Genomic DNA, 26,585 nt, shown 5'->3' with positions numbered 1-26,585 from the left:
ATGAAGCCTTTTGGGTGCAACTTTTTTTTTTGAGGGAAGTTTTTATTTTGTTTAATGGATAAAGGAACTATTAGAAATTTCTTCTTATGCCATTCAGTTTATATATTTTAAGGCATTTGTTCATTTTCTTTAAATTTTAAAACATTTAGGATAATGTTTACAATATTCTATGAGCATTTTAATGTCTGTAGAATCTGTAGTGATTTCCTCTTTTTTAGTCTGTTATTAGTCTTTTCAAAGGAACAACATTTTGCTTTGATGTTCCTCAATAAGTTTTGTTCTTTATTATTTCCTTCTATTTTCTTTAGATTTATTTTTATTTTTTTTCAAATTTCTTCAGATGAATGCTTATTACTTTTCAGGCTTTTTTTTTTCTCTATAAACAAGTTTCCCTCAAAATACTTACTTGAATGTATTCTACAAGTTTTGTTACATACTTCTTATAAAATATTTTATAATTTTCATCATTACTTCTTACTTGATCTATTGGTTATTAGTGTGATTTTAAGTATCCAAAAACATAATGAATTTTCACTTATCCTTTTGATTGACTTTTTGCTAATTATTTGCAGAACATACTAGATTTCAAATTTTTGAAATGTGTTGCCCTCTGAGGATCAGTTTTTGGTAATTATCTGTGTATGCTTGAGAAATTTATTAATTTTGAAATAGTTTTTGTATTTGTCCCTTAGTTCAGATTTGTAATCATATTATTCAGATATATTACGTATTTGTACTAAATTTAATATCTTATTTACAGGGATTTCATTGAAAGAGTTGTCTAAACTTCTGGCTCCAGCGTCTTACATTTTTGTTCTCTTTTAAACCCACTGTAGTCTGCCTTTTTCTCCTACCATTTTATGAACTTTTTTTCAAGGTAATATTTACTTTCATGTTGCTCAATTCAGTGGTCAGTCCTCAGTCTTCATTTTATTTGACCTTTCAGCACCGTTTGACAAAGATGATCAGTTGCGCTTTTTCTCTACTCCTTTAAATACTTTATTTGGCTTCTGAGGTACCATGCTCATTTGATTGTCTTTTCATCTCCTTGGATGTCCTTCTCAGGCTCTTCTGCTAGTTCCTCCTCGTCTCCATGATCTGTAAATGTTGGAGTGTCCCTCAGCTCAGTCCTTAGACCACTTCTTTTCTTGTTTGTGTACTCATCCCTCAATGAACTCATCCAGTCTCATGTATTTACTCTTGACTCTCAAATGTATATCTGTAGCATGGACTTTTTTCTTGAACTCCAGACTTGAATGTCCAACCACCTCCTTCTCATCTTCACTGGGATGCCTAATAGACAACATTTTCAAACCTGAGTTCTGCTATCCACTACCCTTCACCTACCAACACACATTAATCTGCTTTTTCAATCTTCCCATCTCAGTAACTGGAAGGTCTATCCATGCAGTTCTTGGCCAGAAACCTTGAGTAATCGTGATTTCATATATCCATATCCAATGCAGTTTGTATTGTCTTCAAAATGTACTCAAAAGCAGAGCATTTCTCACCACCTCTGTTGTAACCTTGCTGGTATTGAAGGATATTTTTGCTAGGTAGAGAATTCTAAAGGTTGGGGATTATTTTTAACACTTTGATAATATCTTTCCACTGTCATATGACTTACATTATGCTGAGGAGTCAGCTTTCAGTTTATATTTTATAGATCAATATACTTTATAATATATTCATATCATAGGTTTCATAGTTACATGTACAAAAGGCAAGGGGTTACGGAGAATCTAATAAGAAGCTACATAATCCAACTACATTCAGTATAGTTAAAATATTGTTGTTCCTGTTTTCTGTTTCGTCAGTTGATGAGAAAATTTTAAGTTTTGTCCCATGTGTGAACACTCACTAGAAATTGAGTCCTGAGCACAGTTCAGCACATATCTGGATTTCTGTATCTCTAAACTGAAGTTCCATAGTATTCCAAGCCAAATCAGCCAAAAAGAAATTAATCCATTTCTGTTTGGGTTTCACTGCTGATGAAGAAGAAATTCCCCAGTGTTTCAAAACCAATACTCATTATCTGTGTTCCTATACTGCTTAAATGAACTTTCCTTTCAAACAGGTATATTTTAGTAGCAGAAGTTACTCTGTTTGGGTTTCTATGTCAGAAAACAATAGTAAAGAGCTAGAGTATTTTCAGAACATTTTCTGGAAGTAGATTTAAAAAAAAAATCTGTGTGTCTATCTGCTTATCAAACATCTCTAGGCCCAAGAAGAATTTTCCATATAGTTGAATGATTGGTAGAGCTATCTGTTAATAAAAAGTTAGTTTGGGTCTTTGTGTCTAGTGATTCCAAGACTGTTTCAGTTTGAGTCTGGGTATTTGAGACTAAAAAGATTTCAGTATTAAAATCTATTGTAGATGACATGATATTCTATGTTGAAAATCCAAAAGAATCAACAAAAAATCTAGAACTAATAAGCAGTTACTACAAGGTTGCAGGATATGTGGTTAATATACAAAATCAATTGCTTTTTTTATATTAGCAATGAAGAAGTGGAATTTAAAATTGAAAACACAATACAATTTATATTAGTACTTCCCAAGATGAAATACTTAAGTATAAATCTAACAAATTATGTATAAGATTTGTATGAGAAAAAGTACAAAACTGGTGAAAGAAATCAAAGAGGAACTAAATAAACTGAAAAATATTCTAGGGGTGCCTGGGTTAGCTCAGTTGGTTAAGCATCTTACTCTTGATTTTGGCATGGGTCATGAGATCAGGCCCTGAATTGGGCTCTGTGCTCAGCAGGGAGTCTGCTTGAGGATTCTCTCTCCTTCTCCCTCTGCCCCTCTCCCCTCTCTCAAATAAATAAATCTTTTTTAAAAAAGAAAGACCCAGTGATTACAGATGACATTGTCAGCCAATCCCCATGCAGGAGTGAGGACATGTCCTGCAAATCCCGTGGTGGTCTTTGATGTCAGCATTGGCGGCCAGGAAGTTGGCCGCATGAAGATCAACCTCTTTGTGGACGTTGTGCCTAAGACGGCCGAGAATTTTAAGCAGTTCTGCACTGGAGAATTCAGAAAAGATGGGGTTCTGGTAGGATACAAAGGGAGCACCTTCCACAGGGTCATAAAGGATTTCATGATTCAGGGTGGGGATTTTGTTAATGGAAATGGTACTGGAGTTGCCAGTATTTACCAGGGGCCATTTGCAGATGAAAATTTTAAACAGACACTCAGCTCCAGGCCTGCTTTCCATGGCAAACAGTGGTCCCAGTACAAATGGCTGCCAGTTCTTCATCACCTGCTCTAAATGTGATTGGCTGGATGGGAAGTACGTAGTGTTTGGAAAAATCACTGATGGACTTATAGTGATGCGAAAGATTGAGAATGTTCTCACAGGCCCCAACAATAAGCCCAGGCTCCCTGTGGTGATCTCACAGTGTGGGGAGATGTAGTCCAGAGCAAGACTGATCAGACCTCCACCTCTCTGCCATTGTAGGCCTTCCCTTGCTCTGGGTGGCACTCTTGAGTAAGATAATCCGGATTGGCCCCTGTGTTTGCTTCCCTGCCTGCTGCGGCCCTTTTTGATCAAGAGACCTTGGAAATGTCACAAATTCAGAACCCAAGATTTTCTGTTTAAGTTTTCAATTGTGAATAAAGTTTTGTTTTGTTTTGGTAAAAAAGAAAAAGAAAAAAAAATTCTATGTTCATGGATAGGAAAACATAATATTTTAGATGTCCATTCTTCTCAACTTGATCTATAGATTCAGTAAGTTCTAGTCAAAATCACAGCAAGTTATTTGTGGATATCAATGAACAGATTTTAAATATATGGGGAGGCAAAAGAATAGGCAACAGAAAATTGAAGAAAAACTAAGGTGGAGCACTGACAGTACTTGACTGCAAGACTCACTATAAAGCTACAGTAATCAAGATAGTGTGGTATTGGTAAAAGAATAGACAAATAGCAATGGTACAGAATAGAGAGCCCAGAAATAGACCCACATAAATACAGTCAACTGATCTTTGACAAAGAAGCAAAGGCAATATAATAGAGCAGAGATAGTCTTTTCCACAAATGGTACTGAAACAACTAGATATCCACATGCCAAAAAAAAAAAAAAAAATTGCAACACAGATATCACACCTTCAAATCAACTCAAAATGGATCATATTCCTGAATGTAACATGCAAAACTGTAAAACCTCTAGAAGATAACAGGAGAAAACCTAGATGACCTTCAGTATGTTGATGACTTTTTAGGTATAACAGCAAAGGCACAATCCACACAAGAAATAATTGATTAACTGTACTTCATTAAAACTAAAGACTTCTGCTCTGCAAAAGACAATGTCAAGAATATGAGAAGCCAAGCCACAGACTGGGAGAAAATATTTGCAAAAGGCACAGCTGATAAAGAACTGTTATCTAAAACATACAAAGAACTCTTTAAAAACTCAATAAGAAAACAAACAACCCAATTAAAGAATGGGCCAAAGACCTTAGCGGACCTCCACAAAGATATACAGATGGCAAGTAAGCATATGAAAAGATGCTCTACATCGTAGGTCATCAGGGAAATGCAAAGTAAAACAACAGTGAGATACCATTACATACCTATTGGAATGGACAAAATCTGAATCACTGACAAATGCTGGTGAGGATGTGGATCAACAGGAACTCTTATTCATTGCTGGTGGGAATTCAAAACGGTACAGCCACTTTTATTAGACAGTTTGGCAGTTTCTACAAAGCCAAATACACTCTTACCATATAGTGCTCTGTTGTATTTACTCAAAGTAGTTGAAATCTTAGGTGCACAGAAAAACCTGCACACGATATTTATAGTAGCTTTAATCATAATTGCCCAAGCTTGGAAGCAACCAAAAATCTCTTCTAGGACTCTGGGCATTTGAAAGAAAAAAAAAAGTAGGTAGTTTAAAGTTCTAAATATATCTTAGAGGAGTTGTAAGAGTCTTTTTTGACATCAGTGTTAAAAGAATCTGCAAAAGAAGCTACCAGCTTTATTTCTAAAGTTTCTATTGCTTAAATGTCTGTTTTAGGTGTGGTTTATCAGTCAGTGATTTAAAGGTCTGATTTGAGAACTTCTGATTATGTGTGTAGTTTTCTATTTTGTTTTTCTTAATAGATAGATCCCTGTGTTGTGCAGGGGGATATGGCTATTTTGGAAAGTATATGGCTGCAATGCAATTTAACAGCCTAAGAATAGCCACAGTGTGCACTGGAAGGTTTTGCACAATCCTGTGTCTTTCAGGACTCATCATTATCATGTGAATTGATAGGCTTGCTATATTTATGCTTCTGATTTTAGCATGCATTTTTTAAAGATTTTTAAAAATCTTTAAATGCAGAGATTACTGCACCCAATGTGGGGCTTGAACCTACAACCTTGATGAGATCAAGAGTTGCATGCTCCACTGACCGAGCCAGTCAGGCACCCCCTTAGCATGCATTTTTAAATGCTGCTTTACAAGAAAAAAAGCTAAAAAAATAATTTGTCAATGCATATGAAAAGATTCTTCATTTAGACTACAGTGGAATTTCACTATACTTTCAAAAAATTTTCTTATTATACTCACAAATGTGATTTTCCCAGGACAAGGCTTATCCATTGCACTCTAGATGTGGGAAACTCGACTGCACAATTTGTGGTAGTGGGTGACACTGTGTTCGTGCTTTCCCCTGGTTTTTCTTTGTTGAAGATTTCAGATATTTATGCATTTTCTATTTTTTTTTCACAGTAGATTCTCTTGGTGTGTATATACTGGAGGGGGTTTTGTTTTTATTATTTAGGTTGTGGTGGGGTATTTTTGATAACCTGGTTTAGGAGCTTTCTGTGGGTGTTGTGTCAAGAGTACTTTATGTTTGGGATGCCTGGGTGGCTCAGTCAGTTAAGCATCTGCCTTCAGCTCGGGTCATGATCTCTGGGTCCTGGGATTGAGTCCCACATCCAGCTCCTTGCTCGGCAGGGAGCCTGCTGCTCCCCCTGCTTGTGCACTCTTTCTCTGACAAATAAATAAAATCTTAAAAAAAAAAAAAAGTAAATGGCTATTGCTCATATAATACTTTCCAGCCAGAAAATGGTGATTTGGAGGGCTGTTTTATAGGACTGAAAGATATTAAAGATTAAGTGTAAGTGAAAAAAAATCACAATTCAATTTTGAATTTATAGTATGGTAACTTTAAAATATATATTGTGAAAAAATATTGAATGTGAACACCAAAATGCCAATAGTAGCTTTTTATCAAGAACTTTTTACCCTTTATTCTCCAAACTTCCTTTAATGTACTTTCATAAAGAAAATATTAAAAAGAAAAAATATATATTATAGTCCTTACCAGTTTTTAGATTTAAATACACTAAAAAGTTGATAAAGCATAAAAATTTCAGAATTAGTTTTATTATTAAAATGTTTACAGACTTTTATATGAAAATACAGAAAAAGATCTTTCTGATACTCAGCGACATCTTGCTAAGAAAAAATATGAGCTACAGCTTACTCAGGAGAAAATTATGTGCTTGGATGAAAAAATTGGTGAGTTTTTTTCCCCTGATAAATAAATATATATATTTTAAAGTCTGGTAGAAAAACATGTTTTCTTCTCTTCAGTTATAACATAGATAAACTTGGAAATAGGCCCATAAATTAAAAGTTTATCAATCAAGAATCATGGAAAAATGTGTTTTTTCTTTGATAGTAAAATTTTTTACTTATATTTAGGACCCTAAATACTTAGATATGGCTTCATATTTTTCAATGAAGAAATAGCTAAACAAAGCAATGACACTTTGTAAATTTGTCATGATCCCTTGTAAATTTACAACTGTTCGTACTACATTGTGGCTTGTCAATAGTGTTGTGATGAAATGTGTACATATCTGTATATTATTTTGATGGAAAGTGTACATATATTTGACTGTATGCTATCACTTGGGTTCATAGAGAAAATTGTTTTTATAAAGTGTCATATTTATGTTTCTTACCAGTGATCTCTATGAAAATGTGGTCATAACTTAATCTTCTTATAACTGTAAAATTTTGGTCAGGACTATTAAAAAGCCCATTTTAAAATGGGGAATATTTTTTAACATTTTCTGTTTTGTAGTTAAAAAATGTCTGGCATAAACAATTAGGTGAGTAGAAGTTCTTTTTATTAAGATAGGAAATATTGCAAGAGAATTATAGAAGGGGAATATTAAAGAACTCATTTTTGGATATTTTAAGTCTAAATAAAAATCTAAGGTAAGCAGTTAAATAGATAAGTTTTTATCTCAGAAGAGAAATCTAAGCTAAAGATAAACATCTGGGACACATCAGCATATAAATGATATTTTAAAACCATGAAATTGCCTAGGGAAAATATAGAGAATGAGAAGAGGATCCAGGACTCAGTAAGAAGAAGCCAAAGAAGTAGGAAGAAAACCCAGAAGTGAGTGTTATTTTGGGAGGCAAGAGAGCAAAATACTTTAAAAAGGAGGGTATGATCAATTGTCAGATATCTTTGAGAAGCAAAATAAGATGAGGATGAAAAATATTGATTGGATTTGGCACATTGGAGGTTTTGGTAAAATTGACAGTGAATGGAGTGTTGGATGTGGAAGATGGGTTGTAGGTGGGAAATGATTAGGAAGTGAGGAGGTAGGGACAGGAGAGAATAGAAGTCTCTTAAGCTTAGCAATTAACAGAAGCAGAAAAATGGTATGGTAGTTTGAGTGGGATGTAAGGTTGAGGTTGTTTTTTTTTTAAAACTAGGAGACCCTAGAGGTGTTTTAGAGTTTTAAAATGTATTTATTTTGGCCAATGGGAATGAACTCATATATCAGAATACCAAAACGTGGTTTGCCTTAAAGACAGTACTCTCTGGAAAAGGGACTTGATGTATTTTTAAGTACTGTATAGATCATCCTCTTGGCATACGGTTTTACCTCTCTTAACACTGCTCTGGATTACTGTTGGCAAGGATTTACCTAGAGGTCTGGTGTAATAGAGCTTCCCTCGTAGAGCTCTAGACCAGGGTTTCTCAAACTTTGGTGTGTGTCAGAATCACTTGGAGAGCTACTAAACATCACTGGAGCTAGGCTCCTTGAAGTAAGATATGGCCAAGGCTTTTCGTATCTTTACTAATTCCTCAAGTGGTTCTCAAACTTTGTCATGCATTAGAATCACATGAGTGGGGTGCTTGTGAAAACATAAATTGCTCTGCCCACTCAGAATTTCTGATTCAGAATTTCTGGTGTGGGACCTCAGATTTTATGTTTCTGACAAGTTACCAGGTGATGCTGATGGTGCTGGATGAAAAACCAGAATTTGAAAACCACTGGTCTATACCAGTCAGTCAGGCCTTCAACACTGACATTGGCTTGCCAGTGTTATCACAAATCAAATCAGACTTCATGGGATTTTCTTTCTGCTAGGAATTTTTATAACCCTACTTTAGAAAAATCAGAATATCAGGAGACATTTGGCTCTGAAGATGACCTAATTAAATATTATATTAAGATCTTTTAGTTACCAACTTATATGCAATGGTGATTCTAGGCTAGAGGGTGGGGAAATTAGAGGGAGAGAGGTCACAGTTTGTTTTAATATTCCACTTATTTTGACCACTCACCTTCTCCTCCCCCACCACACATGTAAATCTCCTTTGAGAACTTGTGATATAGAGCTTTCCTTTGCTGTTCTAATTTAAATGTGTTAATTGTGCTTTTACATTTATGAGTCAGTTAGAATTTCATGATTCATCTCAGTTTTTAATCACTAACAACAAAAGCCATTTTTTATTTGGGATACAGTACTTATTTTTAGTCATTGAACACAATATAGGAGAATTTACTTTGAAAAGTATTTCAATCTGCTTATATTGGAAAAAAATATTTTGATTAAAACAATGCCTTTATGATTACATATTTAGATAATTTTACCAGGCAAAGTATTGCCCAGAGAGAAGAAATCAGCATTCTTGGTGCAACCCTCAACGATCTGGCTAAAGAAAAGGAATGCCTGCAAGCATGTTTGGATAAAAAATCTGAGAATATTGCATCCCTTGGAGAGAGTTTGGCAATGAAAGTATGTTCTTAGAACTGTGGTTTAAAAGAAATGTTTGAACTTGAATCTGAATAAAATAATAGGATTTTCTCAAAATTTTTTCTAGAGAGTTAAAACTATAGAATCTGATTTGGAAATATTTCAAGATAGTCTTGGGAGCTATGTGTTCAAGTCTACTAGCTAATATTTTTAAATTGATTTTCTCTCATAAATTTGTGATTAACATTCACGACAATAACTAATTCAGATATCCAAATGTGAAGCATGGTAATAAAGCAGTGAGACTGATTTCTTTTTAAAAGAACACGAGAGCTTATATTTTCAGGCAGCCACCCTAGGAAGCAATATGTACATTAACACTGCCTTTTGTAATTGTGCTCAAAACTAGGAGCATATTTTTGCATCATCCTCAGCCTTTGAGAATAGATCACATGTAGCTGGTGAATAAATACGGATGATAATCTCCATCCCACATTTTTTGTTGTTCAAACAATGCTAACACAGGTGTTGCCAAAAAGGCCGGGAAATATTGATACCCTTTTCTATTTCATAAACCAGTTCTGAAGACAATTCCTAAACTGTTTTCCACAAATGATTTAAGCAAAGGCAGCATCATTGGAATAAGGTCTTTTCCCTCTCTAAGGGATCTAATTAATTCATTTATCCATCCATCCATCCATGCATTCAACAAACATTTATTGACATGTACCACGTATAATGTTAGAAACTGAGGATGAGTGGGTATGCCTTCCATAAGGCTACAGTATAATTGGGAGAAAGATAAATTAAGATGCGATCATGATGCAATGTGCTAAATGCCATAGCAATATGTACACAATGTGCAAATGGGGTTAGGCAGAAACATACCTAATTCAGCCCTGGGGTTGGATTAGGGGAGGAGAAAGATCTAAAGAGCCTTCCAGGAAGTGATGGTGCCTGGACTGCCCTGTGATGACTAGGTATAGCGAGGACAAGATTAGGACAAAGGGGACAGTCAGAGAAAGGGTGATCCAGACAGGTAAAGCAGCTTCTATGAAAGCCCAGTGGCTTTTATAAGAGAATTTGAAGAGAGGTCAGTATGGGAGCAGGGCTGGGGGCAAAAGATGAGATGGGATGGTTAAGCAACAAATCATAGAAATACACGAAATATTTAGACTCTATCATCATGGATATAGAGGATCATTGAAATAATGTAAATGATGTGTCACAATTAGATCTTTATGTTGAAACAAATATTCTGGCACTTGTTAGTCTGTGTTAAGGATGGACTATAGGGAAATGAGAATAGTGACAAGGATACCAGCTACAAGTAAAATGATAAGAATTTTATTAGGATAGTGGCAGTATCTGTAAGAGAAATAGATCTTTTAAGGAAGATTGACAAGATATGCTTTCTGACTTAGGAACTACATGAATAGTTCCTATGCATGAACTAGGAAACAAATAAAACAGGCTTAGGACGATTATTGACATGTCTTTGGAACACACAATTGAAATATTCATAGGCTCTTGATTTTTAAGTTTGGAGAGAAAGTTGAAGTGCAGTTAATAGATTTGGGAATCATGAGCACAACTGAAATCTTGCTATCCAAGTTCATGAGATAGTAAATTTTGGTTTATTTGTTGAAAAGGCTGACTCATTACTTCATAATTATGCCTTAATATTTTTGGTATTTTCTGGGTTTGGGGGAGAGTGGAGTTTTACTTCTGGTTTTATTCAGAACACTTTTTGAAAGTTTGATAAAATTTTCTTTAAAAACACTAACACTTAGAAACAAATTATTTAGAAATTTCTGAATCATTTTCCTCTGCTGTTTCTAATATTTCATGTTTCTTCAATTCTGCTAACTTGCCAACATTATTTTTTTCTTCACCAGGAATATTGAGTTGCAAGTCCATTTCAAAATCAAGAACTTCATATAAGATCATGAATGTAAAAAAAAAAATAAGATCATGAATGTAAACACATCCATCCTTTGAAGGGAAAATAACTTTTTAAAACTGTTAGACATTCAAGAGAGGAGATATTCTCTACAATGATATTTCAGAGCTGAATTTATAAATACCCTTCAGTAAAAAGCAGTAATTTTACAGTCTAATCTGGTGATTACATAAACAGATTACTATGGAAAAAGCCTACATTATAGTGCATAAGGGGAAATTTTTTTCTGGTAATCATAGTTTTAAAAAGATGTTTTAATACTTGCTACCGATTAAAGTTAGAAAACTTGATAGCAAGTTCACATACTTTTGAATAATAAGAGACAGAACTATTTGTATAACATTTTAGTTTGTTTCTTTTTTCTAAGTAGATTTATGACCATCCTTTTCACATTGAATTTTTTAATAATTAACTTGAGTCTGTGTCTCTGGATAAGCATATTGAGGTTGTATAAGGAATATTAAATTGATAATGATGGCATAGATTTCAACAATTTGGGAAATGATGGTATTAGGGTCTTATTAACAGAAAAATAGGGTAAGAGGATATATTATTAGATTTTACCCAGTAATTTTATTGTCCAGATGCTTTACAATGTTCTCAGAGAATCTTATTTTCAATATAAATTTTTTCTGATAAACGAAGTCCTATATAGACTTATAAACCATATTTAAAGTTTAACCAAGTAATGGCTTTCAGAAACACTAGAAGTTCAGTTTTTTAGAATTTATTTAGAAATGTATTAAGTTATATTTCAAAACTCTGTGTAAATATTCCATTTTAAGCAGTATTTTCTCTTTATTGGCTTGTGCTTCTTAAAGGGGTTTAACTGCTTTGCTAATATGTATTTTAACTATACCCTGATATCCGTTACTTGCAGATGTGGACTCTGCACCATTCTACCAGAAAGCAGAATGGGAAACTGGAGCTAAAAATAGCTCAAGAGAAGCACATGAACAAAGGGAGATCACACACACACACACACACACACACACACACACACACACACACACACACACACACACACACACCCCTAAACTGTCTCTCTAAAGAAAAGGAACAGAACTGGTTGGGAAATACGGGTTTAGTTTTTCAGCTTGCTACTTGGTAACAAGGATTTGAAAATTCAAAGGGCAAGTGAAAATTAGGGCAAATGAAATGTAGTTCTTTAGTGAAAGAATAATTTTCCTACTTTTTTTTTAGGTCTAATGTAGCCCTAAGTATCTGTTTATAGTTATCTGTAACTAGTTCAGGATCAATGAGAGTTTTAAAAGGAGGAGGTAGAGGGATGGTATTGATGGCATTAAGATAGTCACACCTTGAGCCTTAACTGATTCCATTAATTCTCCCTTACACACCTTTGAAAAGTGAGAATGTCAGTAGTTTATTTTTTTATGTCTTTGCTCTAGGCCTAATGCTTATCCCTTTATTAGCTCAGACCTAAAATTAATAGTATACTTTTATAAGTAATTCCATTGGAATAGCTTTTTGAAGATGATGTTGATGACTAATATAAATAATTTACTTGATCAAAGTTATTATTGCTCAGAACTTAAATTAGTGTTACATGATTCACTTTCCTGGGTTTTACAACATGGAGAAGTGAGGAGGTGAATCAATTCTGTTCCCAGAATACTACACTTCAATGCCAAACCACTGGTTTGCCAACAAAAACAGGGTGCTTATGGGGTCTTTGTGTTGCTGGGCGACTACACAAAATATTTTAACAAAATATTTACTATATTGATCTCATATCAATGCACATAAGTGTAGTCTTCAATAAGCATAATCTTTTTATCCAGTACAAATACACTGACATATATGCTTTAGTTTTTAAAGTGTAGAAAAGAAGAGAATGTAAATGTTTAAAACCAAATGGGAATCAAAAAGGGAGGATTTCTTTTTCTTCATTTAGTTTTAAGAGAAATTGTTTAAAATAATTTTGTATTTAATACTTACATTATTTTTGAAGGAAAAGACCATTTCAGGCATGAAGAATATCATTGCTGAGATGGAACAGGCATCAAGGTAAATCATTCACTCAACAAGAATTTGAGCACTTCTTGGGGGCAAAGTACCATGTTAGGTATAAAGATAGTAGGAGACAAGGGGCTTAGTGTTACATATGAGGTGATAACTTTCTAATATTGAAAGGAGACATAAGTCTGTCTAGGGAAGTAAAAGAAAGTATGGTGTTAGCCAAGTAAAGGTAAAAAGAATAGTAAAGAACCACAGATCATGTTCAAGAGCCTCTTGAGTGGCAAGGAGGTGAGTGTGTTGGAACCCAAAGTGTTAAGAGAAGTGGTGGAAGGAAGGGCTAACTAGGCAGAGGCCTGTGGTGTAGACAAATGAGTCGTGGTTTTATCTTTTGGACAATAAGAAATCATTTTTAAAAAATTGGGGAGAGTTTTGTGTTAGAAAGATTACCCAGGCCAAAGAGATGATGATAGATTGGGGTGGATGAGTTGAGAGACAGAGGAGTGAGGTGCTTGTGAGGGGAAGAATCTAGGAGAATGCTAGGTTTCTGGCTGGGGATGAATACTGGACATTATGAAAGTATGTGGAAACACCTGATTTTCCTCTGAATTTGAAGAGCCTTTGAGACTTTCTTGTAGATATGTCTAGTAATCAGCTAAATATGAGTTTGGAGTATTAAGGAAGAGGCTGAGGTAGAGATGAGATTTCAGACTCTTCTGAAGATGGGGCTGGGAGCCATGCTATGAATAGGATTTTCTGAGAGAAGGGGTAGAGCGAGAAGAATCAGGAGAGGCTGAGAGTTAAACCCTGAGAACCATTAATTTTTAAGAGGACAGAGGACAGAGAACGAGGAACCTGCAAAGAAGACTAAGCTATAGCAGCTAGAGGTAGGATGAAGGCTTTCTTATACTTGAACATCAGAAGTTATGAAATACTTAGCAAATCATTGACTATTATGTATATTTAGCATCCCTTTTTATAGTGAAATGCGGGTAACAGAGATAAACTCCAGTGAACTATATTTAAATTTTAAATGTGTTAAAACATGGCTAAACTGTCCATCTTCTGTCTTATGAGAATTTGTTATTCTGTTTTTGGTAAAATGTCTCTATGTACTATATGATTTGTGGAATAGACAGTCTACCGAAGCCCTAATTATGTGTGAACAAGACATTTCCAGAATGCGTCGGCAATTGGATGAAACAAATGATGAGCTCGCTCAGATTGCCAGGGAAAGAGATATCTTGGCTCATGAGAATGACAATCTCCAAGAACAGTTTTCTAAAGCTAAACAAGAAAACCAGGTATACTTTTACCTAGAATCTTTTTTTCCTCCAAGAAAATTTTTTGTTTTATTCCGAGACACAGTCCTCATTTCATTTTGTAGAAGAGCTCAGGCTTTGGAATCAGCCATTTTTTTAAACTTTATTACACAGAATATGTCACATAATTTCTAAATGAGATTCTCAGACATGAAGTATTAGAGAGAGGGAGTGGTGATATAATAGATTTATATTAAACCTTCGGAAGTACTTTCTTACTTGAGAATAAATATTTGAACAAATCAACAAAGGAAGATAAAAGCCTTCAGAAACTTTTGAGAGAGGGGTAGATTTATTTGATGGACTATTATTCTGTTTAAGTATGAGTGTATGGACCATGCCACATATTTTGGTCCTCTCTAGCATGTGATTCTTTGGGAAATTTTCTTTTATAATTACTCCCTCTTTAAGCCAATATATTTCAGTGTATCCACTCTTTTTATTTCCAATATCATTATTTTAATTTGAACATTAAAAACTTTTTGGAAGATTTCTTACCCCCCTTAAAATGACTTAGTCTAAATGATTCCTCCCACTTGCTGTCACTCTCAATGTGTTTAGTTTGCATCATGAAAGTCTGTAGTTTTAATTTACATAAACAGATATAAAGCTGCAATGCTTTGTTAATTATAAAAAAAAATTGCCGAGATGTTAAAATACTGTGGTCAAAAGTTAATGAGGGGCACGTGGGTGCCTCAGTCAGTTAAGCGTCCGACTGACTTGATTTTGGCTCTGGTCATGATCTCACAGTGGTGAGATTGAGCCCAGGTGAGATTGAGCACACATCGGGCTCCGCACTCAGCAGGGAGTCGGCTTGAGATTCTCTTTCTCCCTCTCCTTCTGGCCCCCCCCCCCGCTCACACACTCTCTGAAAATAAATAAATAAATAAATTTAAAAAAAAAGTTAATAATGGGATCTTGGGACAGAAATGAAGTAATTTTGCATAAAATACAGACTTTAGTTAGTAATATATCAATATTGTTTCATTAATGGTGATAAATGTACCATACTGATATAAGAAGACACCAAACATAGGGTAGATGGGGACTCTGTACTATTTTCACAACTTTTCTGTAAATCTAAAACTATTCTAAAAGTTTTTTTTTAAAGTTAATGTATAGCAATAAAAACAAAGGTATGAATTTATAGGATCTACTTTTGTGTACTCATAGTTAGAGCAAATAGGCTAAAGGTAAATGTAACTTATGTTTATGAAAAACTAGATTAAACACTTTCCTTTTTACCACCCAGAATAGCTACTGTTAACATATTTTTTTTTACTGATTTTCCATGTATTTTAAATACTTTTTGTACTTTTTTAAAAAGATTTTATTTATTTTTTGACAGAGAGAGAGACAGCAAGAGAGGGAACACAAGCAGGGGGAGTAGGAGAGGGAGAAGTAGACTCCATGCTGAGCAGGGAGCCCGATGCAGGGCTCGATCCCAGGACCCGGGATCATGATCTGAGCTGAAGGCAGATGCTTAACAACTGAGCCACCCAGGCGCCTCTGTACTTTTTTTTTTTTTTAAAGATTTATTTGCCAGAGAGAGAGCACAAGCAGAGGGAGTGGCAGGCAGAGGGAGAGGGAGAAGCAGATTCCCCACTGATCAGGGAGCCTGATGTGGGGCTCGATCCCACGACTCTGGGATCATGACCTGAGCCAAAGGCAGATGCTTAACTGACTGAGCTACCCAGGCACCCCTACTTTTTGTACTTTTATTTACATGAACTTTTTAATGTAACTGGGATAAAAAACATGCCATTTTAAATCATCCTTTTTTCTACATGGTAAGTCAGTAGATTGGAGTATTTAAGACTCATGAGTTTGAATCTCCTGCCTGTCTGGGTGATCATACCATTTAACTTCCCTGAATCTCAGTTTATATATGTAAAAATGGAGAGCAAATGAGAATATGCCTAGAAAGCACTCATCAGAGTGTCCAGCATAATCACTGGATAAATATCTTACAGCTATTATTAGCTTACTGTGACATCATAAGCACTACCCTGCTTTGTTAAAACTTCATAAACACTTTTTATAATCAGAAAAAAATTGTTACAACAATTTACATTTGTTCAATAGTAGTTTTTTCCTTTGAGTTATAGGCCCAAGAAGATGGATCCTTCTGTGGACCACAAGTTTAGAACTCATATCGTAGAAAATTTGGAAAGCAGAAGCCTTTAAAAAATATCATCCTCAAAACCACAATTTTTAACAAATTGGGATGAAATATTTTTAGTGTTTTATCCTTACTTTTTTACAAAATATAGATGAACATTTTCCTCTGTTACTAAAAATTATTCTAAATATTTCTCATAGATACATAATGTTGCATGTGGTTATACCACTATGTAGATATTATTATTTACTGCATCGTTCACTTAATGTGAATAAATATTGTCACCATAACAAATAATGCCTTAGTGAACATTCTTTATGTTAAATTTTACTCGATTTAGTTTCAAATCAAATCAAAGCTTATGAGGTTTGTTTTATAAATTAAAAAAAAAAACCTTTCTAAGTGGACATTTTCAAAGGTAGTGAGTACTTATGTATCTATGTCTCACCTTCAACAAGCAACATATTTGTCTTTCCTTTTTTATGAGCATTTAAAAATGTTTCTTGAAATAGATTATAGATAGCAGATAGCAGATCATAGATTTGCTTTTCGCAAATTTATGTTTACTCCAAGGTACATGGAAATGCTTATTTCTTGCTATAACAGAATAACTTTAATTCTTCACTAATTTGATAGGCAAAATAGTATTTAATTTTAAAAATTATTTAAATTTAAAATTAATATGTAAAAATTGAACATTTTAAAAAATTAAAAACTTTTTTTTTGATTACTAGTAAATTTTAACTTTTTTCAAGTATTATCTACTTGTGCTTCCTTTTTGTGAATTGTCTGCTTGGGTTCTTCGCTCATTTACTATTTTGATTTTTGTGTTTTTTGTTTTATTTTTTTCCCTAGTGGGATGTTGGGCCTCATGTCTCCTATTATCCCACAGCCTCACCCAGATTTATTCACATGGTAATAGTTGCAGTATTTCCAAAAGCAGCAAAAAGAAAGTCCCAATAAAGAAATAATTTTCAAGCCTATATTTGTGTTATATTGTTTATTGTTCCATTAGCCAAACAAATTGTGAAGGCAAATTTAGATAGAGGTGTGGTTAATGGACTTCTACTCACTGGAAGGAGTTGCAAGGTCTTAAGGCAAAGAGTGTGATATTAAAAGGCATGAAGATTTTGGGTTTTGGGGTTTTTGTGAGTTTTGTATATTAGGTATATTAACTTTCATTTATCATTATTACAAACATTTAAAATTTATGGTGGTTTTTGACAAAGAGCAATTTTTTACTTTTTTGTAGTCAAGTTTAGCTATCTTTTTCTTATAGGCCCTGTCTAAAAAATTGAATGATACGCACAATGAACTTAATGACATAAAGCAGAAGGTCCAAGATACTAATTTGGAGGTTAACAAGCTGAAGAATATATTAAAATCTGAAGTATGTATATAATTTTTTCCTTTTTGCTCATAACATCTAAGAGATTTTGCTAAAGTTATTGATTATAGGGACAGCTGAATCAAGTCTTTCCTTAATACATAGCATATTTTCGTGTTGACAATGATGCATTGACTCTATATTTAGAATGTCACCAATGTCCAGAAAGGTAACTCAAGAATATGTCACTTTTAGTTTGCCACTCAGCTATTCTAGATAAGTAGAATCCTGCTAATTGGATGAAGGATAAAGGATAAGAATCACTTATATTTGAAAAATATAGTTTTCAGTTTACAAACCTTTGACAAAAGAGGCTCCACCTGATTGTGTAGCAGATCAGAATTGATCACCTTGTTATGGGACCATCTATTTCTTAGGACCTGAGAGTAGATGGCTCTGCTCCATACTTCTCTGTTAGTAACCATTTGACCAGACACCTGTAGCATACATCAGATAATACCAAATGAATCTGGGTATATGTGTGGCAACCATGTAATAGCTTGACCAAGGATGTTAGGTAAGCCCATTTGGTAAAATATTATCTAAACTACTGTAGTTGGGAGAGGGAGGCAAGATGGCTGAAGAGTAGGGGTCCTCATTTCATCTGGTCCCTTGAATTTAGCTAGGTAACTGTCAGATCATTCTGAACACCTATGAATTCAACCTGAGATGTAAGAAAAGAATTTCTGGAATTCTACAAATAGAGAAGTGACCACTTTTTGTAAGGAAGAGGTGCGGAGAAGTGAATCGGAGGAGATATATAGTACAATAAATGGTCAGGGGGAGGGAGCCTCTATAAACTGGCTACCAGAAAGTGATATAGCCCTAGAATGCAAAATTGGAACTTTTAGAAGTCTGCCCCACTGAGAGATGCCCCTGCCTGAAAGGTGCTCACGTGGCAAAGTGGAGCAGAATCCTGGATGGGATAGTGTGGTCTCAGGATCCCTGGGGTCACAGAAAGAACGGGGGTGCCTGAGCTGGCAGAGTTCCCAAGCATTAGAGCGGGGAAACTGGCTATGGTTAGTGAGCCTGGAAGTGGGCTTGCAGCTCGGTTTGCCATAAACCACAAACTGGGAGGATGGGGCAACTGCTCTTCATGCAGGAGTCCTGCAAGTGGCAGGCCTGTGGCGACCCTCCTTTCCACAGGAGGATTGGTATGGGTGCACACAGCAGGAGTCTGCAGAGGTTGGCGCACTGAAAAGTGAAGACTGCTTTTCCCTGAGGGTTTAATGAAGAGAGGGGGCCACCATTTTTCAGGGCTGGAGATCAGGGCACTGCCATTTTTAGTTTCATCCTCTAAAGTGGCACAGAAAGCTTTCAGGGAACAAAAGCCACATAGAAGAACCCAAAGCAGCTTACACTGAGCCCAGCCCCCTGGCAAAGGGTGGTGCAACTCTGCCCAGGCAAAGACACCTGAAAATCAGCACAGCAGGTCCCTCCCCCAGATGACCAGCAAAACATCAGGGGAGTATCAAGTTTACCAACCATGCAGTACTGCATAACTCCAATGCTAGGGAAAAATATATAGAATTTGAGGGTTTTTTTTCTCATGATTCTTTTATCTTTCAATTTAAAATTTTCCTTTTCCTTTTTTCTTTTTTCCTTTTCAACTAGTTTCTTATTTTATCAACTCTTTGTTTCTAAGTCTTCTTTAACTTTCATTTTACATTTATATTTTATAGATATAGTCTTCATTTTTGGCTTCCTTTCATTGTATTCAATTTTATTTTTGTGTATATATATATATATATATATATATATATATATATATATATATATAAATTTGCTTTCTTTACAATTTTGGGATTTAGTGTCTTCTAACAAACAGACCAAAATACACCCAGGACAAAGTGGATCACCCTGTTTTATCCACGTGGGATTTTATATTCCCCCCCCCTTTTTTTTCTTTTTCTTTTCTTTTTTGGATTCTGACCTCTTTGGTTGTGTCTAGTGTGTATTTTGCTTGGGTCATGGTTGATATTTTTTATTTTGTTCTCTTCATTCTTCTCTGGACAAAATGACTAGGAGGAATTCAAAACAAAGGAAAGAAAGAGAGGTAATACTCTGCCACATATCTAATCGATATGGATATAAGTAAAATGTCAGAGCTGGAATTCAGGATAGTGATTATAAAGTTACTAGCTGGGTTTGAAAAAAGCATAAAAGACACTAGAGAATCTCTTTGTGCAGAAATAAAATCTAATCAGGCCAAAGTTAAAAATACTTTAACTGAGGTGCAATCTAAATTGGATGCTCTAACAGCTAATGTAAATGAGGCAGAAGAGAGAGTCAGTGACATAGAAGACAAGATAATGGAAAGGAAGGAAGCTGAGGAAAAGAGAAAAACAGCTAATGGACCATGAGGGGAGGCTTTGAAAAGTCAGCAATACCATAACGCGAAACAATATTAGAATTATTGGGGTCCCAGAAGAAGAAGAAAGAGAGAGAGAGAGATAGACAGAAGGTATATTTAGCAAATCATAGCTGAGAACTTCCCTAATCTGGGGAAGGAAACAGGCATTCAAGTCCAAGAGGTAGAGAGAATGCCCCCCAAAATCAATAAAAATAGATCAACACCCCAACATATAATAGTGAAGCTTGCAAATTTCAGAAATAAAGAGAAAATCCTGAAAGCAGCTTGAGGCAAGAGCTCCTTAACCTACAATGGTAGAAACAGTAGACTGGCAACAGACCTAGCCACAGAGACCTAGCAGGCCAGAAAGGGCTGGCATAATATATTCAGGGTAATGAGAAAAACATGCAGTCAAGAATACTTTATCCAACAAGGCTGTCATTCAGAATGGAAGGAGAGATAAAGAGCTTCCAGGATAAACAGAAACTAAAAGAATTTGTGATCACTAAACCAGTCCTGCAAGAAATATTAAAGGGGATCCTGTAAGTGAAGAGAGAGCCCAAAAGTAGCATAGACCAGAAAGAAACAGACAATCTACAGAAACAGGGGATTTACAGGTAATACAATGGCACTAAATTCATATCTTTCAGTAGTTACTCTGAATATAAATGGGCTAAATGCTTGAATCAAAAGACACAGGGTATCGGATTGGATAAAAAAGCAAGACCCATCCATATGCTGTCTATGAGAGACTCACTTTAGACCTAAAGACATCTCCAGATTGAAAGTGAAGGGGTGGAGAACCGTTTATCATGCCAATGGACATCAAAAGAGAGCTGGGCATATCAGACAAATTAGATTTAAAATCTAAGACTGTAGTAACGGATGAAGAGGAATACTTCATCTTACTTAAAGGGTCTATCCAACAAGAAATCTAACAATTATAAATATTTATGCTCCTAATTTGGGAGCAGCCAGTCACATAAACCAATTAATAACCAAATTAAATAAACACATTGATAATAATACAATAATAGTACACCCCACTCACAGCAATGGGCAGATCACGTAAGCAGAAGATCAACAAGGAAACAAGGGCTTTGAATGACACACTGGACCAGATGGACTTCACAGATATATCCAGAGCATTTTATCCTAAAGCAGCAGAATACACATTCTTCTTGCGTGCCCATGGAATATTCTCCAGAATAGATCACATCCTGGATCACAAATCAGGTCTCAACTGGTACCAAAAGATTGGGGTTATTCCCTGCATATTTTCAGACCACAATACTTTGAAACTGGAACTCAATCACAAGAGGAAATTTGGAAGGAACTCAAACACTTGGAGGGTTTTTTTCTCATGATTCTTTTATCTTTCAATTTAAAATTTTCCTTTTTTCTTTTTTTCCTTTTCAACTAGTTTCTTATTTTATCAACTCTTTGTTTTTGGGTGTTGAGTTTGAGAAGTTCTTTATAGATCTTGGATACCAGATCTTGCTACTAAAGAATGAATGGGTCAACCAGGAAATTAAAGAAGAATTTAAAGAATTCATGGAAACAAATGAAAATGAAAATACAACTGTTCAAAACCTTTGGGATACAGCAAAGGTGGTCCTAAGAGGAAGTACATAGCAATACAAGCTTTTCTCAAGAAATTAGAAAAGTCTCAAGTACACAAGTTAACCTTACACCTGACAGAGCTAGCAAAAGTACAGCAAATAAAGCCTAAACCAAGCAGGAAAAGGGAAACAATAAAGATTAGAGCAGAAATCAGTGAAATAGAAACCAAAAGAACAGTACAACAGATCAATGAAACTAGAAGCTAGTTCTTTGAAAGAATTAATAAGATCGATAAATCCCTACCAGACTTATCAAAAACAAAAGAGAAAGGACCCAAATAAATAAAATCATGAATGAAAGAGGAGAGATCATGACCAACACCAAGGAAATACAAACTATTTTAAGAACATATAAACAACTATATGCCAACTAATTAAGCAATCTGGAAGAAATGGACACATTCCTGGAAACATATAAACTACTAAAACTGAAACAGGAAGAAATAGAAAACCTGAACAGACCGCTAAACAGCAAGGAAATTAAAGCAGTAATCAAAAATCTCCCAGCAAACAAGAGTCTAGGGCTGCAAGGCTTCCCAGGGGAATTCTACCAAACAATTTATAAAGAACTGATACCTATTCTTCTGAAGCTGTTTCAAAAAATAGAAATGGAAGGAAAACTTTAATACTCCTTCTATGAGGTCAGCATTACCTTGATCCCAAAACCAAAGACCCCACCACAAAGGAGAATTACAGACCAATATCCCTGATGAACATGGATGCAAAAATTCTCACCAAGATACTAGCCAATAGGCTCCAACACTACGTTAAAAGGATTATTCACCACAACCAAGTGGGATTTATTCCTGGGCAGCAAGGGTGGTTCAACATTCACAAATCAATCAACGTGAATACATTACATTAATAAAAGAAAGGATAAGAACCATATGATCCTCTCAGTTGACACAGAAAAAGCATTTGACAAAATACAGCATGCTTTCTTGATTAAAACTCTTCAGAGTATAGGGATAGAGGGAACATACCTCAATATCATAAAAGCCATGTACAAAAAGCCGACAGCAAATATTCTCAATGGGGAAAAACTGAGAGCTTTTCCCCTAAGGTCAGGAACATGACAGGTATGCCCACTCTCACCATTGTTGTTCAACATAGTACTGGAAGTGCTAGCCTCAGCAATCAGACAACAAAAAGAAATAAAAGGCATTCAGATTGGCAAAGAAGAAGTCAAACTCTCACTCTTTGTAGATGACATTATGTTTTATGTGGAAATGCAAAAGACTCCATCCCAAAATTGCTAGAACTCATACAGGAATTCAGCAACATGGCAAGATATAAAATCAATGCACAGAAATCAGTTGCATTTCTACACACTAACGAGACAGAAGAAAGAGAAATTAAGGAATTGATCCCATTTACAATTGCACCAAAATCCATGATACCTAGGAATAAACCTAACCAAAGAGGTGAAAAATCTGTACTCTGAAAACTATAAAACACTAATGAAAGAAAATGAAGACAATACAAAGAAATGGACAGACATTCCATGCTCATGGATTGGAAGAACAAATATTGTTAAAATGTCTATACTACCCAAAGCAATCTACACATTTAATGCAATCCTTGTCAAAATACCACCAGCATTTTTCACAGAGCTAGAACAATCCTAAAATTTATATGGAACCACAAAAGACCCCGAATAGCCAGAGGAACATTGAAAAAGAAAACCAAAGCTGGTTGCATCACAATGCTGGACTTCAAGCTATATTACAAAGCTGTAATCATCAAGACAGTATGATGCTGGCACAAAAACAGACACATAGATCAATGGAATAGAATAGAGAACCCAGAAATGGACACTCAACTCTGGTCAACTAATCTTCGACAAAGCAGGCAAGAATATCCAATGGTAAAAGGACAGTCTCTTCAACAAGTGGTGCTGGGGAAATTGGACAGCCACATGTAGAAGAATGAAACTGGACCATTTTCTTACACCATACACAAAGATAAACTCAAAATGGATGAAAGACCTAAATATGAGACAGGAATCCATCAAAATCGTAGAGGAGAACATAGGCAGTAACCTCTTCAAAATCGGCCACAGCAACTTCTTTCAAGACACATCTCTAAAGACAAGGGAAACAAAAGCAAAAATGAACTTTTCGGACTTCATCAAGATAAAAAGCTTCTGCACAGCAAAGGAAACAGTCAACAGAACAAAGAGGCAAGCTACGGAATGGGAGAAGATATTTGCAAATGACACTACAGATAAAGGACTGGTATCCAAGATCTATAAAGAACTTCTCAAACTCAACACCCAAAAACAAATAATCCAGTCAAGAAATGGGCAGAAGACATGAACAGACACTTCTCCAAAGAACACCTACAAATGGCTAACAGACATATGAAAAAATGCCCCACGTCACTTGGCATCAAGGAAATACAAATCAAAACCACAATGAGATACCACCTCACACCAGTCAGAATGGCTAAAATTAACAAGACAGCAAACAACAAATGTTGGCGAGGATGTGGAGAAAGGGGAACCCTCCTATACTGTTGGTGGGAATGCAAGCTGATACAGCCACTCTGGAAAACATTATGGAGATTCGCAAGAGGTTAAAAATAGAGCTACCCTGGGTGCCTGGGTGGCTCAGTTGGTTAAGCAACTGCCTTCGGCTCAGGTCATGTTCCTGGAGTCCTGGGATCGAGTCCCACATCAGGCTCCCTGCTCAGCAGGGAGTCTGCTTCTCCCTCTGACGCTCTTCCCTCTCGTGCTCTCTGGCTCTCATTCTCTCTCTCTCAAATAAATAAATAAAATCTTAAAAAAAAAAAATAGAGCTACCCCATGAACCAGCAATTACACTACTGGGTATTTACCCCAAAGATACAAATGTGATCTGAAGGGGCACCTGCATCCCAGTGTTCATAGCAGCAGTATCCACAATAGCCAAACTGTGGAAGGAGCCAAGATGTCCATTGACAGATGAATGGATAAAGAAGATGTGGTATATATGGAATATTGGTATATATGGAATACATGGAAAGGATGAATAGTTACCATTTACATCAATGTGGATGGAAATGGAGGGTATTATGCTGAGCAAAATAAGTCAATCAGAGAAAGACAATTATATGGTTTCAATCCTATGTGGAATTTAAGAAACAGCACAAAGGATCATAGGGGAAGGGAGGGAAAACTGAAAAGTCATCAGAGAGGGAGAAAAAACTATGAGAGACTCTTAACTATAGGAAACAAACTGGGGGTTGCTGGAGGGGAGGTGAGTGGGGAGATGGGGTAATTGCGTGGTAGGCATTAAGGAGGGCACGTGGTGTGATGAGCACTGGGTGTTATATGCAACTGATGAATAACTGAACTCTACATCTGAAACTAATGATGTACTATATGTTGGCTAATTGAATTTAAATAAAAAAATAAAATACTGTAATTGGATTGATTACTATAATAGGTATAGTGTTCCCTACATACCACTCAAACCATTAATAGGAACTTTCCACCCCCCCAAACTGTTTTCCTTGTTTTATTTAACATCTCATTTACTAACAGTTTACAAAAATTTCTTGAACATTTTTGGTATGTATAAGACTATTTAAGACCTTGAGAGAGAATAAATTCTGAGGACTCCTGTATTGCAAGTAAGACAGTAAGGCAGCAGCCTTACATTGGCAAAGCAGGTGGTTTCCTACAAGTCTTGATTTTAAGGTGCCAGCAACATAATACTGTAAATCAGATAGGGCTGACCCCTCTTCTCACTAATAACATGGACTTATGTGTGCCGGTCAACCTCTCTGAGTCTCAGTGGCCCATCTGTAATTGAAAAGAAGGCCCAAGAAAGTAAAATAGACCTAGCATAGTGAATCATTTAAGTATATTCTGGAAGAAGGTAGAATATAAATAAATGAACATCTGAACATTTAATGTACTAAGCTTTTAGTCAGTGTCAGACACTTCCCCTTTTCTCCCTAGCCTGTCACATTACTTGAAATCCCACCATTAGAGACTGGGGCTTTTAGATTGTGGAATTGTATTTTCAGACATCACACATCAGGCTGCTTTCAGCTGGTAGCATCCTAGTATGAGGTTTTGTTTTGTTTTCAGGAAAAGAATGCATTTTTTTTTTATTATGTTCAGTTAGCCAACATATACATCATTCATTTTTTAATACTTTTTTTTATTATTATGTTCAATTAGCCAACATATAGTACATCATTAGTTTTTGATGTAGTGTTCAATGATTCATTAGTTGAGTATAACACCCAGTGCTCATCACAACACGAGCCCTCCTTAATATCCATCACCCAGGTACCCCATCCCCCCACCCCCCTCCTTTCTGCAACCCTCAGTTTGTTTCCCAGAGTCTAGCGTCTTTCATGGTTTATCTCCGTCTCTGATTTCTTCCCATTCAGTTTTCTCTCCCTTCCCCTGTGGTCCTCTGTGCTGTTCCTTATGTTCCACATATGAGCGAAACCATATGATAATTGTCTTTCTCTGCTTGACTTATTTCACTTAGCATAATCCCCTCCAGTTCCATCCATGTCGAAGCAAATGGTAGGTATTCATCCTTTCTGATGGCTGAGTAATATTCCATTGTCTATATGAACCACATATTCTTTATCCATTCATCTGTTGAAGGACATCTCGGCTTCTTCCATAGTTTGGCCTTTGTGGACATTGCTGCTATGAACATTGGGGTAGAGGTGCCCCTTCCTTTCACTACATCTGTATCTTTGAGGTAAATACCTATTAGTGCAATTCCTGGGTCTTAGGGTAGCTAGCTCTATTTTAATGTCTTGAGGCTAGTATGAGGTTTTTAAAAGAGATTTTATTTCACAGAAAACTGGGTG

General features: G+C 35.6%; 1 protein-coding gene and 1 pseudogene across 11 annotated transcripts in view; both read left to right on the top strand.

The window, feature by feature from the left end:
- The window catches only part of TSGA10 (testis specific 10), a 143,812-nt gene that overhangs the window by 55,677 nt on the left and 61,550 nt on the right, over window positions 1-26,585 (top strand). For all 11 annotated transcript variants that reach the window (XM_027620846.1, XM_027620845.1, XM_027620851.1 and 8 more), the window contains 5 exons: window positions 6,410-6,525; window positions 8,903-9,057; window positions 12,951-13,006; window positions 14,091-14,259; window positions 17,679-17,789. In XM_027620846.1, coding sequence (XP_027476647.1) covers window positions 6,410-6,525; window positions 8,903-9,057; window positions 12,951-13,006; window positions 14,091-14,259; window positions 17,679-17,789 — 607 coding nt within the window. The remainder of the gene's footprint in view (window positions 1-6,409; window positions 6,526-8,902; window positions 9,058-12,950; window positions 13,007-14,090; window positions 14,260-17,678; window positions 17,790-26,585) is intronic.
- LOC113937433 lies at window positions 2,871-3,423 on the top strand (annotated as a pseudogene).

This window comes from Zalophus californianus, chromosome 8 (genome assembly GCF_009762305.2).
Source record: "Zalophus californianus isolate mZalCal1 chromosome 8, mZalCal1.pri.v2, whole genome shotgun sequence".
NCBI classification, from domain to species: domain Eukaryota; kingdom Metazoa; phylum Chordata; class Mammalia; order Carnivora; family Otariidae; genus Zalophus; species Zalophus californianus.
The sequence above is the reverse complement of the archived record's forward strand: the minus strand, read 5'-3'. Positions and strand labels throughout refer to the sequence as shown.